The sequence below is a fragment of the Pistacia vera genome, unplaced genomic scaffold, assembly GCF_008641045.1.
Source record: "Pistacia vera cultivar Batoury unplaced genomic scaffold, PisVer_v2 Contig138, whole genome shotgun sequence".
NCBI classification, from domain to species: Eukaryota; Viridiplantae; Streptophyta; class Magnoliopsida; order Sapindales; family Anacardiaceae; genus Pistacia; species Pistacia vera.
The window spans coordinates 754686-772051 of NW_022195444.1; the positions used below are offsets into that span (position 1 = coordinate 754686).

A 17366-nucleotide genomic window follows, 5' to 3' on the forward strand; every position below is an offset into this window, starting at 1 on the left:
TTTTACTGTTCTTCTTTATTTTTATGATCTGTCAGCTGCCTCTCAGTGATTGCAATGCTTAATTGTTCTAACACACTGCCATTGGGATGTCGTTTCTTTTATAAGGCTATTATTATTATTACTCATTACTTGGATATTAAGTAAATGGTTGAAGATTAACATGAATACTACTTGATAATATTTCACTCCAATTCATGTCAAATGTAGCCACTAAAGCTACATTTATGTTATTACAACATAATAACAGTGCTAGTAACAACCTAAATGCAGCTTGAGAATAAGCTTTTTGGGCTTGGACTAAAATATGGGTTCACTGTTTTAACTTTAGATTAGCCCACCAGGAGGTACATCTCAAATATTCCAGCCCATGTTAGCATCATAGATTAGGGTCTACAGAGAAAGACAAGAAGCACTTTTAGGCTTCTTTCTTTCCAAAAAAAAAAAAAAAAGGGAAAGAACTGATGGGTCACGGATTTGTCGATTAATGACAAAAGGCAGCAAGCAGGCCAGAAGGTAGCCAGCTTGCACTCACAGTGTTCTGCACAGCTTAATGAGAGAAAAGAAAGCACTTACAATTGAAAAGTACTTATAGTTTGTTGAGAGAAAGGGGAGAAGAAGTAGTAGTAGTAGTAGTAGGAGTTGTAGAATAGGTCTTTTGGGTTCACAAAAAACGAGGAAGCAGGCAGCACCACCCAATGATGATGTTGACTTTGCAGTCCAACCCAATAATGGCAGTATATGCTGTCACAAGGACATTACCATTTACCAATACCCACTCTGCTGCATTTCTTCTTAATTATCTGTAACCTAGCGTAGCTACCAATTTAATGAAACTATGTGTATATCAAGGATAAAGAGAAAAAGGGTTTCATTTGTTACTTTTCTAATTCCCTACCCTTTTGAAAATTTGAGCTCAGATCAGGTGTTTCAATGGCCACCATGTGAATCAAAAGCTACTACTGTTTATATTTGCCTAAAAACAAGGAGATAAACATCCCATTTTATCCTTGCATTTACACCCACCAATACCATTGCATACAACAAAATTCCTAGCTCTCATCAAATTTTGAACTCTTAGGGTGCGTTTGGTGTAGTATTTTGGATAGGATTTTGAGGATAGTATTGGATTGTTGGATAGGAGAGTATTACGAGGTAAATTTGAAAAATTTATGAAAAAGCCCTTAGGTTTACTAATTTAATTAAAGACCCTACTATATAAAATGAAAAAAACACCCCCACCACCTGCAGTGTCAGATTCCGGCCGCCACCGCCGGAATCTGGCCGGAAAATTTTGTTACGGCACAGACCGATCAGATCTGTGCCGTAATGCATCATTATGGCCTTTTCCGGCCAGATCCACCACAGATCTGGCTGGAAAAGGCCAGATCTACAGCCTGTTATGGCCGTCGACGGCCGGAAAGGCCAAAACGACGGCCAAGTCGTTTTCGGTCAACGACAGCCATTCCTTTGGCCGTCGCTGACGGCCAGATCGGTGTAATTCCGGCCATTTATGGTCGGAATTTAGACCGTTGTACAGATTCCAGCTATCACCGGCGGTGGTTGCCGGAATCTGACAAGTTGGGTTGATGGGGGGTTTTTGTTAATTTTTAAAAAAAATTCAGGGGGCATTTAGTGAAATTAATAACCTTATGGGGTCTAAAAGTAATTAAAAAAATAGGGTAATATTTCTGGAATAGTGTGCCAAACATTATTTAAAGAATAGGATTGAGAATATGGATAAAAATAGGGAGCCAAACGCACCCTTAATATCTTCAGAGGGGAATGTATTAGATTATGTGAATAAGAAGAAATAGACTACAGACATGTCATGTGAAGAAATAAATTTCAGTACATCCAAATGGGATGCTTGGGCACATGAACAGGGCATTGATCCCCAGTTATCACATGGTTCCTAGATGCCAACTTGACCCAAAAAAAATATATATATATACTGGTCTTCGTTAATTTCTTATGGTGATATGCTATCCTGAGAAGATAAGAAGTTGTAGCTTATAACTAGAGCAGGAGCAGCATTTTACATGGCTTCTTTGGTGATCCTTGTAGGGAGGATCATGTTAGAGTCTCACACTGATTAGGCACGCTCAAGCCTATTGGTTTATAAGAGAGGGTAATCTTTCCATTCAATAATGTCTTATTGGGTGAGGAGTCAGACCCACCTCAAATTCTATTATGGTATCAGAGTTAGATTTGGTTGAGCTGAATGCTTGACCAGCGGATGAAGAGTTAAAGCCGACAACTACCTCCAATAACAGGCATGGCCCAATATATGGGCTTGACCGTGAGGGAGAGTGTTGAAGTCCCACACCGACTAAGCACGTTCAAGCCTACTAATTTATAAGAGTGGGTAATCTTTTTATTCAACAAGACCTTATTAGATGAAGAATCAGACCCACCTCAAATTCTATCGTATCGAAGCTGGAAGATTTTTATGCTCATGTCATGTTTTTATGCTCATGTCATGTACCATATAACTTAGAAGACAATAATAGATCTTGTCACAATCCAATTAAGCTGTCAATTAGCTGCTTCTTTCTGTTAACCAAATTTTAGAGTGAAATTCTTTTGAAGAATAAAGCTACTGCATCTCATGGGGACAACAAGTGAAGAGACTTCAGACAATCATTGGCCCTTCTTGTGTGAAATAATTTAAAAAAAAAAAAGACAAGGACTTTACTGTAATGTACCCTTTGTATTTTATCCCATTAAATATTTCCCTTCAAATATGTGATGAGATATCAAGCTACCCCCTGTCGTCAATGTACTTTTTAGAGCTTTTGGTATCCGACTAATCTATGTTGGAAAATGATACAAGTCACCGAAAAAGGGATACCGAATTCATGCACCGATAGACATGACACTATCATAACTGTTGATCAATTATGAATTGTGTTTTAAAAAAAATAGATGGTATCACGTTTGCTCAGTGCATGAATTTAATATACTTTTTTCGGTAACTGTAGCATTACTCATATATGTTACCTTTTATCCGTTAACTTAAACATTGAAACCCTAACGGAACATGTATAATGACTATTGAACCCCTATTGCCAATCTTCAGTTAAAATTTTTGTTATCTAATTAACACATACTACCTTTGATCCGTTAAATTAAACACCAAAACTTTAAACGACCACAAGGGGTAGATTGAATTACAATTTACTCCTCATTATCAACGTTCTGTTACGATTTCCATCAATTGAATAACAAATATTAACCTTATCCAGTTAAATTAGATACAAAACCTCTAACAAAACACTCTCAAAATGGAGTAAATTGTTACTCAGCAAAACCTCAAGGGGTGGAATGTACTAAACAGAAGAAAAAAAAAGTGTTGGAAGCAGTTGTAAAAGGTAAAAATCCAATTGAAGATGCAATCAAATTGGCTGGACCTCCTTACTTGCAAGGCTGGCAATCAGTACTAAATCCCGAGATCTAGATCTAATTCCAACTGGTACAACATTGGGTACCCTCTTTCTTTCTTTTTCCGATTTTATTTAATTTGACAGCTACTTCTAATTCAATTCAAATCAAATCAAAATCACCATCTTACTTCAATAATTCTTCTTCTTCTTCTTGTGATAGAAAATTTCGTACATCAATTTAAAGGGAGCACAACTTGTTTCTGCCACGTGCTTAATTTTTTTTTTTTTTTTTTTTTTTAATCTTCGTTAAATAATTGGTGCTACTAATGTTTCCAATAAATGGATTCGAGTCTTTCTTCTATGTGTTTGCTCATTCCTTTATTTAATTTAACTACTTTTATTATATGAATCTGTATCTTATTGTTTAATATTTGAGTCTTGGTCATCAATGTGTATACTTTTGTTGTGGCTTTATGGTTTCAACATTGGAATCATGCCAACATGCATCTAGCTTTTAAATATTATACCTAACCATTCGTTCATCTAAAATACTATTGATGCACTGATTTGAACCAATGAGATATATGTAGATTTCGTGATGAAACCTATATAAAAGGCTTGTATGAAATTTACGATGTGATGTTAGATCAGTGAATGAACTAAAAAGATAAACGATGAGTGATTTTTAAAATGGTTTTAATGTTAGGTGCAAGTCCTACTTCCATTAATTTTTTTTATTGATTTCTATGTTTGTTTTCTGTTTCACGTGCAAGTGTGGCTTGTCAAAAAAGAAGAGATCCCTAATTTGGGTGAAATTTCAGCATACCTACTTGGACCCGCCCAAATTTAAAGGAATTGAAACCGAAACTAGTTGGTTCCTACTCTTAGAAGCCAGGAACCAAAGCCTAAAACATAGGTTCTGGTTCCGGTTCCGGGTACTTAGGTTAATTTCAATTACCCCTTAATTTTAAAAAATGTCAAATAAACCCTCTAAAAATTAAAAGTACACACCCTGTAATTTACAAAATTATAATTTAGTCCTAGTTCCTGCTTTCTACTTGGGTACCCAAATCTTGGTTTTGATTCCTGTTTCCTGCAAGAGTGGAACCAAAACCAACCGGTTCATGATTTATAGAACCAAAACCTATCCTGTGAGGGTTGGTTCCAGATAAAAAATGGAATTGAAGCCCTGAATACCCACTGGTTCCGATCGATTCTTTTGCATACCCCTATATATTCACTATTACAATGGCAAACTTGTAAATAAAGTTAACCCTAAATAGAATGACATATAGTGACAATATGCGCTTAGGGGATTGACAGCACAACAAATACAATGTCGAAATTTTAGGAGAAAAATAAAATTTATTTATTTATGAATTTAGATTTTTAGATCAATAATACTATACTTACAAAGATTTTTATACAAAGTGAGATAGCAAAAATGAATAGAATAAATTTAACTTTTTTGTTTCACTCTTCCATTCATTTTTTACCACATCACTTTGTAAAAAAATCTTTATAAATATAACATTACTCTTTTTAGATGACGTGATAAGTTTTTTGTCTTAATCTTATTATCTATCTTAAAAGTTATGTGATATTATTAAGATGATAATTGTTTTAGATAAAAAGTATATATATCAATTTTTAGACAGGTGTTGATGACACGATACTAATTTTGTATATATAAGTCAATAATATTGAATGGATAAATTATTATTTATATTAATCTGTTATTATTTTACAAGTAATAAATGTTTAGTGTACATTCATCAGTGATCACACTCCGTTGTGGTGTTGATAAGAAAAGATGGAAATCCAAGTGTAGTTTATGAGCAAATAGACGGGAGATTTTCACTCAACAAAAGAGTTGAATAATTAAAAAAAGAAAAAAGAAAAAGGGTGTTTGGATAATTGGATTGAACCTACTCAGCCTGCTTTCACCTTCAGCCGCACCTACTTTCTTTTCCATCACACAAAAACCAACTCTACATTTTTGTATTATGGTGATGGGGATGTGTATGAGACGCGCACGTACGCCATACCTGGACCCCACCCCCTCTACTCTCATCATCAACTCTTTTCTTTTCTTTACCGCGTGGCCCTACTCTAATCCCCCCTTTGCGGGCTCCACCTACCCATATCAAGACACCACCACGTGTCCGTCCGATCTTTCCGCTGGAAGCTCATCTACCGCGTCACGTCACTTTTCTCTCCACCGTCTGATGATGTGGACCTTTTTAAAGTGGGTCTTCTGGGTCCCCCTTTTTATAGCTGGATGTTTGGTTCTATATAGAACAGTTTAATAATAATTCTAAGAGTAAACGACATTTTCCCACCCAAGGTTTGGCAAATCACCCAGTTTCTACCCCTAGTTTCATAAATTACAGATTTCCACTATTAAATTAACATAAAAATATTTAATCTGACATTTAAAAAGGTAAAATAAAAATTTCAAAGATAAAAATTTCAAAACAACACTTCACTTCTCAAATTCACTCCACTGGCAATTTCAGGTCATTCTGACCTGTTTCTAGCACAATCGACCCTTTCTGACACCACCATTACAATCCCCTTAACCCCCACATCAAAACCCCTAAACTCCCCCACCTGATTGAACCCTCCAATCGCCAGCCATCGCTTTTAGTGTCAATCAGTGTTTCATCCAAATTCTGGTAGGTCCTGGCACCGAAAACCACCAATAGGATCACCAGCTTCCCCCCACCAAAACCCCTAACATCGCTGACTGCAATTGCTAGTCGATCGCCATCGCCTCTCCTTTAGGTTTTCGCGTTTTTTTGCCCCTTTCTAGCCAAATCCCGGCACCTCGCTGAGGTGCAATTAGGTGGAAAATTTTGAGGTTTTGGTGAGAAGGATAAAGGGATGCTGATGGTGTTGTCGGGAAGGTCCAATGGTGTCGAAATCAGACCATATTTTTTGCTTGGCAGGGATCTCCTCTGGGGGTTATTTGAGAGAAATTTGAGATGTGGTGGTTATTTTGAGAGAAAAGTAACGATGTTAATTTAAGGGTGAGAATTGCAATTTATGAAACCAAGGGTGGGAACTAGCAGGTTCGCCAAACCTTGGGTGGGAAAATGTCGTTTACTCATAATTCTAATACCTTAAATTTTTTAAAAATAATTCTTACTATAAGATTTTAGATATTAAAATAAATAATAAAAAAATCATTTAATAAATATTGATTAAATCATAATAATATAAATTCTATGAATTTTTTAAAAGTCTAACAATTACGGATTAAAAATGTCGTTGAGAGTTTCATTATTAAATCAGATCTCATTGTCGATTTTTTTTCTTTTTAATCAGAGTGTTCGTGTCAATTTACGTACATCTTAACTAATCCTTATAATCTATTGAACGCCTTACAAACCTAACGAATCAAGTAAAACACAAAAATGTGATAGATGATCATTTTATGAGACTCAAACACAAAACTTCTGAGTAAGTTATTCAAATGATTAAAATCTTACCATCCGACCAAAATTAGTGGTTGTCAATCTTTTAACACCACGTAAAATTGTAAAAATTCGAAAAAGGATTAAAAAAAAGGCATATGATATATGCAATTGACCATAATCATATCGGCTATAGCCTTCACTTGGCTACCAAACAAAAAGTTAGAATAAAAGTAGCTTTTGAAGGTGTTTTTAATATTTCGAAACCTATTTTTGTTTTCATGTCATGGTAGTGATATAATGAAATTCGAAATGAAATGTAGGGGAAGTGGGTCAATTTGAAATAAAATTAATAATTTGGGGTGACGTATAAAAAAAAGTGAATAAGCTTGTTATGGTTAGACACAAAAGTTAGGGTTTGAAATATCGAAAAGAATTTTTCATATTTATGGTGTGTGTTACATTATTGGTCTCCATGAAAGAAACTACCACTAGAGATTAACATGTGATGAGATAGAGATAGTGATGGTTTATTTGAAGTTTGAAGAGTTGTCGGTTTGAAGAAACCCATAAAATAAAATAAAAAATTCCAATTTAATAAATGATTTATAAATTATAATACATGAAAATAAGAAAAAGTGACTGTAGCTTTGAATGCCGGTACTCATCATTCAAGAAGCACAAGGGAGTGGAAATATAAAGTTAACAAAAGTTGGTTGGACTTTTTCTCCAACTTCCATGAAAACCCACGTGGCAGATCTTGATTGGGTTTTGAAAGTGTCAAAGTTTTTAAAGCAGCACATAATCCACAAAAGCAAATGAATAATAATAATAATAATAATAATTAATAAATTAAAAATGGGATAATATAATTCGCGCGTGTTTGGTCGCATAAATATTCCAATTTTTTTTTACCTTAAAAGCATATCCACTTCTCTTCATCAAAAGCTAAAAACAATAAACAATTATTATAAAATCATTCACTTTAAAGATTTAAATCTGTTGGGAAGCCAGCCAAAGCTCCAGTGACAGTTTGGCGTTTTATTTCTTGGGCTCTGCGTTTTACAGACGATGAAGAAGAAAAAGTGAAGAGAATATACTTTGCAGGGGAAAGATTAGATTAAATGTTTTTATTAATCAATTAATTGTTTAATGCATGGTTTAGAATCTTTAATTAAATTAATTAGATTATAAAGTGAAGCATGCAAGTATATGTCAAAGTGTAGTAGTAGTAGTTTTAAGTATACCACTTATGGAAAATCACGTGACATTCTTCATGTAAACATATGGGTTCATCATCATCGTCAACTACATAATTTAATTAATTTAAATTTAGATATAATTAATTTGTCAAAAATAATCTTGGGAATACTTACTTCACTTTTTCTCATACCCAAAAGTGCTTAAAATGTTTTCTTCTTTTGTGTTATAGAAAATCCATTCATCTAGTGGATTTTAGGGGGTGAAAGTGTAATATTTAACTAATAAAAGGGTTAAATTGAATTATTAACCTTTGAAGACAAAAAGGACACCAGAAAAAAGAGAAGAAAAATCAAAGGAGAGGGCTAGGGTTACTGGTTAGGGGGGTACAAGATGGTAAAGCCAAAAAAGAAAGGGAGGAATAATAAATGGGAAATAATTAAAACTGAGAAACAATATAAGCCAAACAGACCTTATCTTTTGATGGAGGCGTACAGAGGATACGTGTCGAATGGGGGAAGTGGGTAGATGAGGTGGATATCAAAAACAATAAAAGGGCTTTGGTCAGAGTGAGAAAGAAGAATTTAACAGAGGTAAAAAAAAAAAAAAAAAAAAAGAAGGAAACTGATGAAGCGTTTGCATCAAAACCAACCAAACGCGGCCTTAAAAGAAGAGCCTTTTAACGTAACTTGACGGGATCCTCTTTAGGGTCCGTTTGTTGGGTCTCTCTTCCCTCGTCACGGGGAATCCGTAAACAATGTTGCCCCTTCTTCACTTTTTAATTAATTAATCAAATTCATTATTTTTCTTTGATTTATCAAATACCCACTTGAATAATTTTAATTTTTCCCCCTTTCTTAGGGAAAATAAGAGTTGTAATAATCTTTTTAAAGGTTTTATTTAAAAAACTGACATTTTGATCACTTAACTTAAGTGGTCGGACGAACGATGAGATGTATGATTAAGACGTATAATCCTAAGTTCGAATACCATTAGTTGAGGTGTGTATTAATCGAAGCACACATAAATTGATCCGGATACTCTGTTGCTAACCCGGACACCCTATTCCAAAAAAAATGAAAAAAAGGTGTTAAAATGTGAAATAAGGGGGGGTGGCCAATCTTGGGACTTGAAAGTGGAAACCAAAACCAACCCACAAAGAAAGTGGTTGGTGCCATGGCAACATTTGCTTTGAAAAATAAAAGAATATTAATTTGTTTTGATTTGATTTGAGACTACCACTTCAGCCTTTTAGAGGACAATTGTATTGTGTAATTATTTATTTCATAAATTAAATAGAAAAAAAAGCCCTCTTTTATTAATGTAGGATTTGATTTCGACCCATGCAAATGCAACTATGAACTATCATATATAAATGTCAAGCATTAAGAGTCAAAATTAGGTGGCCTCACACTGGACCTCCCAAAATTAAACAGAGTACTAGTTACATTAAAGTGATAAACCTAGGAAAGAAAAAATAATTGAAAACAGTGTTTTTAGAAGTGTTTTTTGGGGAGATGGGATGGGGAAAAACATTTAATTTAGTATTTTTATTTTTTATGTTGTCAGAAAACACTTTTGTTTCTGTTGTAGAGGGTAGTGGAGGGTAGTGGTGGTGGTGGTGGTGGTGGTGGTAAACAGTTAAAGTGAAAGGGTAGTAAAATCTGGAAACAGAGTTTAACGTTGTTGCCTGTTGGAGTTATGAAGAAGAAGTAGATTTAGATGCGTGGAGTTAGTTAACTTCATATATGAGCTGGATCCACTCTTACAGGACTGTCCCACTTTTTTAATTCTTTAATTTTATTATTGGCCTAAAAAACAAAGAAATTTTAAGTTTCAAGCTGAGACAAGCTATCCCTTCTTCAACTTCATCAATCTCTCTAAATATATATTATATATATATATATTTATATATAGATTACCAAATTTTCCCTTTTATTAATAAATTTTAATTATTGTGCCAAAATCTCTCTTCTTTCTCTCAAATTCTTTGCGTATCTCAACTGGGTTCTTTGAATTTTGGAACTGGCTACATCACAATCACTCCCTTTTGCTTCCATGTCAAGTTGAACTTCAAGCATGTAAATTCTCTACCTTTAGTTTTTTGGGCTTTTGCTTTTGCGTATCACTTCTTTGTTTCTTGTTTTCTGTATCCAAAGTCTCAAAATTTTTGAGCTATGAATCTCAGTAACGACAAAGGATCCATGTCTACCGCCAGTTCTAGTGTTGTTTCCGATCAGTTTCCGGCAGGTCTTAGGGTACTTGTTGTTGATGATGATCCTACCTGTCTCAGGATCTTGGAGAAGATGCTTAGGACTTGCCTTTATGAAGGTATTATTCAGCTTTTTTCTTTTTTGAATTCTAGTGTTGCTTCTTCCGTGGGTTTATTTTAATATTTTCTTCTTTTTGTGTTTGTTAGAGGTGTTTTTGTTTTCATTTTGGGTGTGTCAAGGCATGTATGTGACTTGTGTATGATCATTTCTTATGTTTTTCTTGTGTATGTTATGATTTTGTTTGTGGGTTTGTTTCAGAATCTTATCAAATCTGGAATAACTTTGAGCCATAATTATCGGTCTGAACCAAATCATGGTTTATGCTGAAGCTTGTGACTTGGTTTAACTTACCACGTTTTGTGCACTTTTCTTATGGTTTTGTATGATTCTGCTTTGTTTTAGAGATCACTGACTGTTCTAGTTTGCGCATATATGCAGAAAGGGATTTCATTTTCTTGTGACTCTGTTTTGTTTAGATGTACTTGGGCGTAGAGCTCTTTAATTTGATGAGTGATTGATTTAGTTTATGTGGGTTTTCCAGTGACAAAATGCAATCGAGCAGAATATGCGTTGAACCTGCTTAGGAAGAACAGAAATGGGTATGATATTGTTATCAGTGATGTCCACATGCCTGATATGGATGGATTCAAACTCCTTGAGCACGTTGGGCTGGAGATGGACCTGCCTGTTATCAGTGAGCACTCCTATCTCGATATGTTTACATGGATTTCAGATCTTTGAATTGAACTAGTTTGAACTAACTTAGCGTGCAATTTGTGTAATTGTACAGTGATGTCTGCGGATGATAGCAAACACGTTGTAATGAAAGGTGTGACTCATGGTGCTTGTGATTATCTAATCAAACCTGTTCGAATTGAGGCACTGAAGAACATATGGCAGCATGTAGTTAGGAAGAGGAGGAATGAGTTGAAGGATATAGAGCAATCAGGAAGTGTGGAAGAAGGAGGAGATCGGCAACCAAAACCATCTGAAGAGCCAGATTACTCTTCCTCAGCAAATGAAGGAAGTTGGAGAAAGAGGAGGAAAGATGAGGAAGAAGAAGCAGAGGAGAGGGATGATACATCCACATTAAAGAAGCCACGAGTAGTTTGGTCAGTTGAGCTCCATCAACAGTTTGTGGCTGCTGTTAATCAGCTAGGCATTGACAGTATGAATCTTTTGGCCTTATCTTTTTATCTGTTGATGCTTTTTAGCTGCCTATTGTTATATCACTACCTACAAGGAATGAGAAAACTAGTTTAGATGTGTCTCTATCTCATAAATATTGCTGAAAACTCTTTCAGTTGAGATGAGAAAGTAATCTATGTTTAGTTTCATTGCAATTTCTCTCTCTCTCATTTTGTTCATTGGTGAACACTTCTGAGTTCTAGCTGAAATTGTCACCCGTGGGATTATGGATTAAGCCTTAAAGATGCTTTACTTGTTTTCATTTTTATTAATATTTATTTATTTCTAGATGAATTTAGAGAAAAATGTACGATGTCTCCCTATTTGACTTGTCCATATCCTTAAACTGTTGCAAAATGTCCCTTGACTTATGTTTTTGCATTTGGTGTATACTACAGAGGCGGTTCCTAAGAAAATTTTGGAGTTGATGAATGTCCCTGGGCTTACTAGAGAAAATGTTGCTAGCCACCTTCAGGTATCGTAGGATACAAATTTTCAAGATAATTTTTTTTTTTTTTTGTGTGTTTTTCTTGTGTGCCAACCCCATGTTATGTAATGATTTATCTCTCTGGAATTTCTTTCTTACCTCAGCAAACTGACTATTCAACTGTTTGCATTGTGGTACAGAAATATCGCTTGTATCTAAGAAGACTAAGTGGTGTTTCGCAGCACCAGGGTAACTCATTTATGAGTCCCCAAGAACCACCTTATGGACCCTTATCTTCAATTAATGGGATTGACCTTCAAACACTTGCTGCCACTGGTCAACTCCCTGCACAAAGTCTTGCCACACTTCAGGCTGCGGGACTTGGCCGGTCATCTGCAAAGTCTGGTGTACCGATGCCCCTTGTTGATCAAAGGAACATTTTTAGCTTTGATAATCCAAAATTAAGATTTGGGGAGGGGCAACCACAACATATGAGCAGTGGTAAACAAATGAACTTACTACATGGAATTCCAACAACAATGGAGGCAAAGCAACTTGTCAATCTTCACCATTCTGCACAATCCCTTGGGGGCATGAACATGCAAGTCAGTGTGCATGGAGCCCAGAGTGGCCAGAGCAACTCTTTAATGATGCAGATGGCTCAACCACAATCAAGAGGGCAGATAATAAATGAAACTGCTGGAGGTCAAGTTCCAAGGCTTCCAACATCAATGGGGCAACCCGTATTATCGAATGGGATTGCTGGTGGGGTCTTGACAAGAAATGGGGTTGGTGAAAATGGCAGAGGAACAGGCTATAACACCGTGTCACAAACATCTTCAATGTTAAATTTCCCTCTGAACCACACACCAGAATTGCCAGGGAATAGTTTCCCTCTGGGAACTACACCAGGAATATCAACTCTCACACCTAAAGGGCCATTTCAGGAAGATGTTAACTCAGATATAAAAGGATCAGTAGAATTTATGTCCAGTTATGATATCTTTAATGATTTGCAACAGCACAAACCCCATAGTTGGGAGTTGCAGAATGTAGGCTTGACCTTTGATGCCTCACAACATTCAAACTCTATGCCAAGCGGTGTCGATGTCACACCTTCAGTCTTAATTAATCAAGGATATTCTTCTAGCCAAAGGAGTGGGCAGAACAGTAATGCCCCACCAATAAGCAAGGCAATGTTCTCAGTTGGGGAAGCTACTGAGCATGGGAATTCGCAAAATATTGGTCAACATCTCAACAACCTTCTTGTTGACAATTCGATGCGAGTTAAGACCGAAAGAGTTCCTGATACAAGCTGTCCGCCTACTCTCTTTTCTCAACACTACAGTCAGGGGGATCTCATGAGTGCACTTTTGAAACAGGTTTACTTTAGTCTATACATTGTTTTGCTATCTTTATAAGCACTTGCATATGGATTTTGATTAAGTTGAGATTTTAATCATTCATACTATTTTTTCTTCTGATTCTAACAGCAGGATGGCATTGACCCGGCTGAAAATGACTTTGAGTTTGATGGTTATTCCCTGGATAATATTCCCGTTTAGTCGTGTGGTTCATTCACCAGTTCTCTTCATGATTGCAGTATTTGATGTACATATTAGCCATCACACAACTTATTGTAAAATCACGTCTGCAGTCAGTAGATAGAGAAAGAAAAAGCATTGTACGATTTCATGTAGCAGTGTCTTCCTTTGCGACTCTCATGTTGTGCTGGTTTCATTTGGACATAAGAAGATCAGACCAATGTATGGTTGGGATTGCGATCAATTGTGTTGGAAGATAATTGTGAAGCATTGAAAATACCGGTGCATGATATGCAAAGGCGATCATGCAAAATTTTGACTGTTTTTGGTAGCAAATCTAGCAAGAAGCAACTAATTTTAGGGGATTTGTGATGGTGTCCGTTGGTTTTGAGGGCATCCCTCGAGTCACGGCAACATTGTCTTTAGACATTTCTGCAGACTTGTAGGAGCCTATCTAACATTAATAACACTTAAAAAAAGTTTGGCTGCTTTTTCATTTTCAGTATCCCATGCTATCTTTGTATTTCCTTATTGCTTCTTTTTCCTCATTTAAGCAACCGAATTTGCTGTACATATTCCATTTGATTGCTCAACAAAAGTCTGGGTATTCTCTCTTTTTATATTTTCGGGTTGTTTTCTTGTACTTGAAAGTTGAAGAGATTCTATTTGTTATGCTATATATTAGCTTTGGCTTCTTTCTCTCGTGTGTAATTAACCTCTGAAAGGAGAGTGTTGCTTATATATGAATATGCAAATATGACTCTGACCATACATGTTTTGCTTGAACTCTCGAAATCCATTTTAATTCTGTAATCTTTCCGCTGAAAACCAGCTTAGATTGAATCAGAGATGTTATATTGCACATAAATTTACACAAAATTTTGTGAAGAACGATGATTTTAAGACTTTAGTGCCATTTAAACTTCTATTACTCAAAAGCATAAAGAGTCTCTGATGAGTTTTGATAAATCCAATATTCTCTGATGAGTTTTGATAAATCCAATTTAAGTAGTTATGTCATTCAGCTGTTTCAGAATAAAGAAAGTTCAAAGACTATATAAATACAACATTTAATGGAACATTACAAATGTCGAACACATTTTCTAGTAACAAAGCCATGTGAGAACACATAAAATGACCATCACAACATCCTAGAAAGGCAAAAAATATGAAGAGACATAGCATAAAGAATCAAACTATGCGATCCTGTTCAATGATAGTGTCCACATCACATGAAATTCTACAATCGTTTCATATGTATTGTTATCAGTGTAGTTGTATTCACCTGCACATTCAATATGTGCAGATCTACAGCGTGCCTATCAGTCATAATGATGAAAGATATATCCCGGATATGAAAATCAAGGCATACATGTCATTTGGCAACGCAAAATCTCCCGGCTGAGCATGTATTAATCGAAGTAGTGAAAGAATAAAAAAAATCAGCCGCAGCTATAACACCAAATATTGTCTCACCGACAGCTATTGCTGCTGCATCAACAAGAATACCACTACTGCTAGAAGGACAGAAAGGATAAAAAATGGGCCCTTCCTGTTACTGTCGCTTGCTGGAAGAATTGAGGGAAGAGAACATTCCTCCCCATTAAAGAAAACTTTTGTTGGAAACCCATCTCCAGCAGGCACATTGATTCCAGGGGTATTTTTCTTTTTAAATGAGATCACTGACTGTTGCTTCCCAGGCACCCTAGGATCCTTCTCTGGATTTGCTCCATCTGTTTCTGGCACAAGATAGTTCAATCCTGTAAGACCTTGCAATAATACGGTACTGTTGCCACTACCCAAGACAGTTCCATTGAATGAGTATGCTGCTTCAAAACCAGGTGCTCCTTTGTCCAGTTGCACTGCGGCAAACCAATCAGGAAAAGCAGTCTCATCCCAGTTGAAGAGGGTCATTCTTGCTGTCCATCCACCAGTGTAGTCTGTATATAAATGCCAATTGATACTGACCCCACAATTATCTCCACAGGGCATGGGATTTGGCACCGTCAGGTGCTTAAGATCAGCCCAAGCTCTCATCAGAGAAGTTCGATTCTCAAAAGGAACCAAAAGTGCCTCAGGTGGAAGAAGAATAGCTGAAGCCGTAGTACTACAAGTTCGCCCTACATTACTGGGGCATCCGCATGCACAAGTCTTGCACGGGACAACAGAATCATTGTAGTATGCAGAAAATGATACGCAGCATTTTGGGCTTGCCCCCTTTGGCCTTGTAATATTGCACACAATCTGCCAGCTAGCAAAGGCGGTTCTATTAGATACACCACTTGCATCAAGGGATTGGCTAGGGCTCACCCTCACCGGAGGGCCACATTGATAATTAGGGTTGAAACTGCCATTGATCTTCCAGTTCTGAGGTGGGACAAGCTCGGATCGGTTAAGATCTGGCGGCATTTTGTACACCTGCATTTGGAAAACTGAAGTTGACTTGCTAGGGTCCATAGATGGCGGCAAGAGAGTACCATTTCGGCAACAAAAAGGGACCAGCCCGAGGGTTGTGTCATTGGCCTTCGTTGGAGGGAGGTCAATTATGGTTGGCCTTCTTTCGCAATTTAATACGGTGGAAAAGTCTAGTTCCTTGTAGTATGTACCTTGAGGGCCATAAAGACAGTCTGATGAATCAGCAACATATGGGTAGGCCCCTTTCATAGTGTAGACAAATTCATCATGCATCCAGTCCCAGCTCAATTTCCAATTATCAAGACGGCCAAGGGGGTTGTGGTTTGCAATTGTAACCTGTGCCCAGTAATTTGAGTCATATGTCCTGATCACATCATACATGATTGTAAGATCCCCATTTTGGCGAGGTAGGAAATCATCATCAACGGTGATGTTTGATTTAGCATTCACATCTCTGGTGCAACAAACTTGCATCTGACTTGTACCTGATTAATCCACCATTGAGCTCATCAAGCACACACAAAGACCATATACACAAACGACAAAGTCATATGTATTTTCCAAATTATGATCAAATATACTTAGTCCACAAAGGTAAAAATATTATGATAATCAAACAAGCCCTCAGCTAACAAACAGAACATAAACAGATCTTCAGAAATAAATAACATATCTCTATTAATAACCTTCTTAATAATTCAACAAGGTCTTCAACCTATCCCTTAAAATTTGGAAACAGTAAAATCAAAGTCAACAATTTACATCCGCAACAAACCCTTAAAACATCATTCTTACTTGACCAGAAAATTTCAATGAGTATATGATACACTATGTGACACACAATTATAGGGATAATATAAACCAATGTTAAACCATTCTTGATCAGGCTCTCAATGTTTCTCCTAACAAATAGATTGATCTTGTTACAGCATTATAGTTTTCACCTACCAATTATCAGTCTCCCTCACCACATCATCATCATAGAAAATAAAGAATGATCCAAAAACACATTAAAAAAAATCTAACCTAAAATAGCCGCATCCTAAAATCCAAAAGCAAGAAAACAAACACACTAAAAACAGAACAGAAGAAATAAAAAACATATCTTTACCTTGCATAGTAGCTTGAGCGCACAAAAACCCATCATTAGCGAGACTAATATTCTTGGGCATAGGCACAGCAGGCGATTTAACACCAAACTGCGTCCCCACCATTTCAACCTGCACCTGCATCTGCGTCAAATCACCCGCCGTCTCCACCGCCGTCTTCAAGTCCGTCATCGGGTACCCAGAAAAAACGGTACCGTTCCCCACACTCGCTGGGTAGCTAGTCCCATCAGACAACACCACGTTCGAAGCTGAAACCAACAACTCCTCGTGCTGAAATCCTACGAACGCTTTCCAAGACTTGAGCTCTTCAAGTCCGTTATTCAACACCGTTAAAGTTGACTCGAACCGGTACGCTTGGTGACTCGGATTGTCCGGCGGAAGCTTCGATCCGTGGTGTAGGTGTGTCAG

At 36.6% G+C, this 17366-nt stretch overlaps 2 protein-coding genes across 4 annotated transcripts; one reads left to right on the forward strand and one right to left on the reverse strand.

The window, feature by feature from the left end:
* Window positions 1-10003: 10003 nt before the first annotated feature.
* On the forward strand, window positions 10004-14133 carry LOC116122785 (two-component response regulator ARR2-like). 3 transcript variants are annotated; one of them, XM_031408599.1, is made up of 7 exons: window positions 10004-10083; window positions 10191-10333; window positions 10817-10969; window positions 11066-11443; window positions 11862-11938; window positions 12091-13272; window positions 13384-14133. In XM_031408599.1, exons 2-7 carry the CDS (start codon window positions 10207-10209, stop codon window positions 13453-13455), a joined length of 1989 nt encoding a protein of 662 aa, XP_031264459.1. In that variant the 5' UTR covers window positions 10004-10083; window positions 10191-10206; the 3' UTR covers window positions 13456-14133. The 3 variants fall into 3 exon arrangements, with proteins under 3 accessions (XP_031264459.1, XP_031264458.1, XP_031264457.1); XM_031408598.1 differs by having other exon boundaries at window positions 10013-10333; window positions 13387-14133; XM_031408597.1 differs by having other exon boundaries at window positions 10018-10333.
* Window positions 14134-14672: 539 nt separating this feature from the next.
* LOC116122793 (COBRA-like protein 7) lies at window positions 14673-17366 on the reverse strand. Its single transcript, XM_031408607.1, has 2 exons — window positions 16961-17366; window positions 14673-16334 (listed from the first exon to the last, which is right to left on the reverse strand). Exons 1-2 carry the CDS (start codon window positions 17127-17129, stop codon window positions 14917-14919), a joined length of 1587 nt encoding a protein of 528 aa, XP_031264467.1. The 5' UTR covers window positions 17130-17366; the 3' UTR covers window positions 14673-14916.

Excerpts from the sequence above, each read along its gene's own strand:
- LOC116122785 (XM_031408597.1), top strand. The coding sequence starts at position 10,180 with ATGAATCTCAGTAACGACAAAGGATCCATGTCTACCGCCAGTTCTAGT. Across the intron at positions 10,334-10,816 it reads TAGGACTTGCCTTTATGAAG|TGACAAAATGCAATCGAGCA; the intron begins GTATTATTCAGC and ends TGGGTTTTCCAG. Across the intron at positions 10,970-11,065 it reads GATGGACCTGCCTGTTATCA|TGATGTCTGCGGATGATAGC; the intron begins GTGAGCACTCCT and ends GTAATTGTACAG.
- LOC116122793 (XM_031408607.1), bottom strand. The coding sequence starts at position 17,129 with ATGACGGACTTGAAGACGGCGGTGGAGACGGCGGGTGATTTGACGCAG. Across the intron at positions 16,335-16,960 it reads CGCTCAAGCTACTATGCAAG|GTACAAGTCAGATGCAAGTT; the intron begins GTAAAGATATGT and ends TGGATTAATCAG.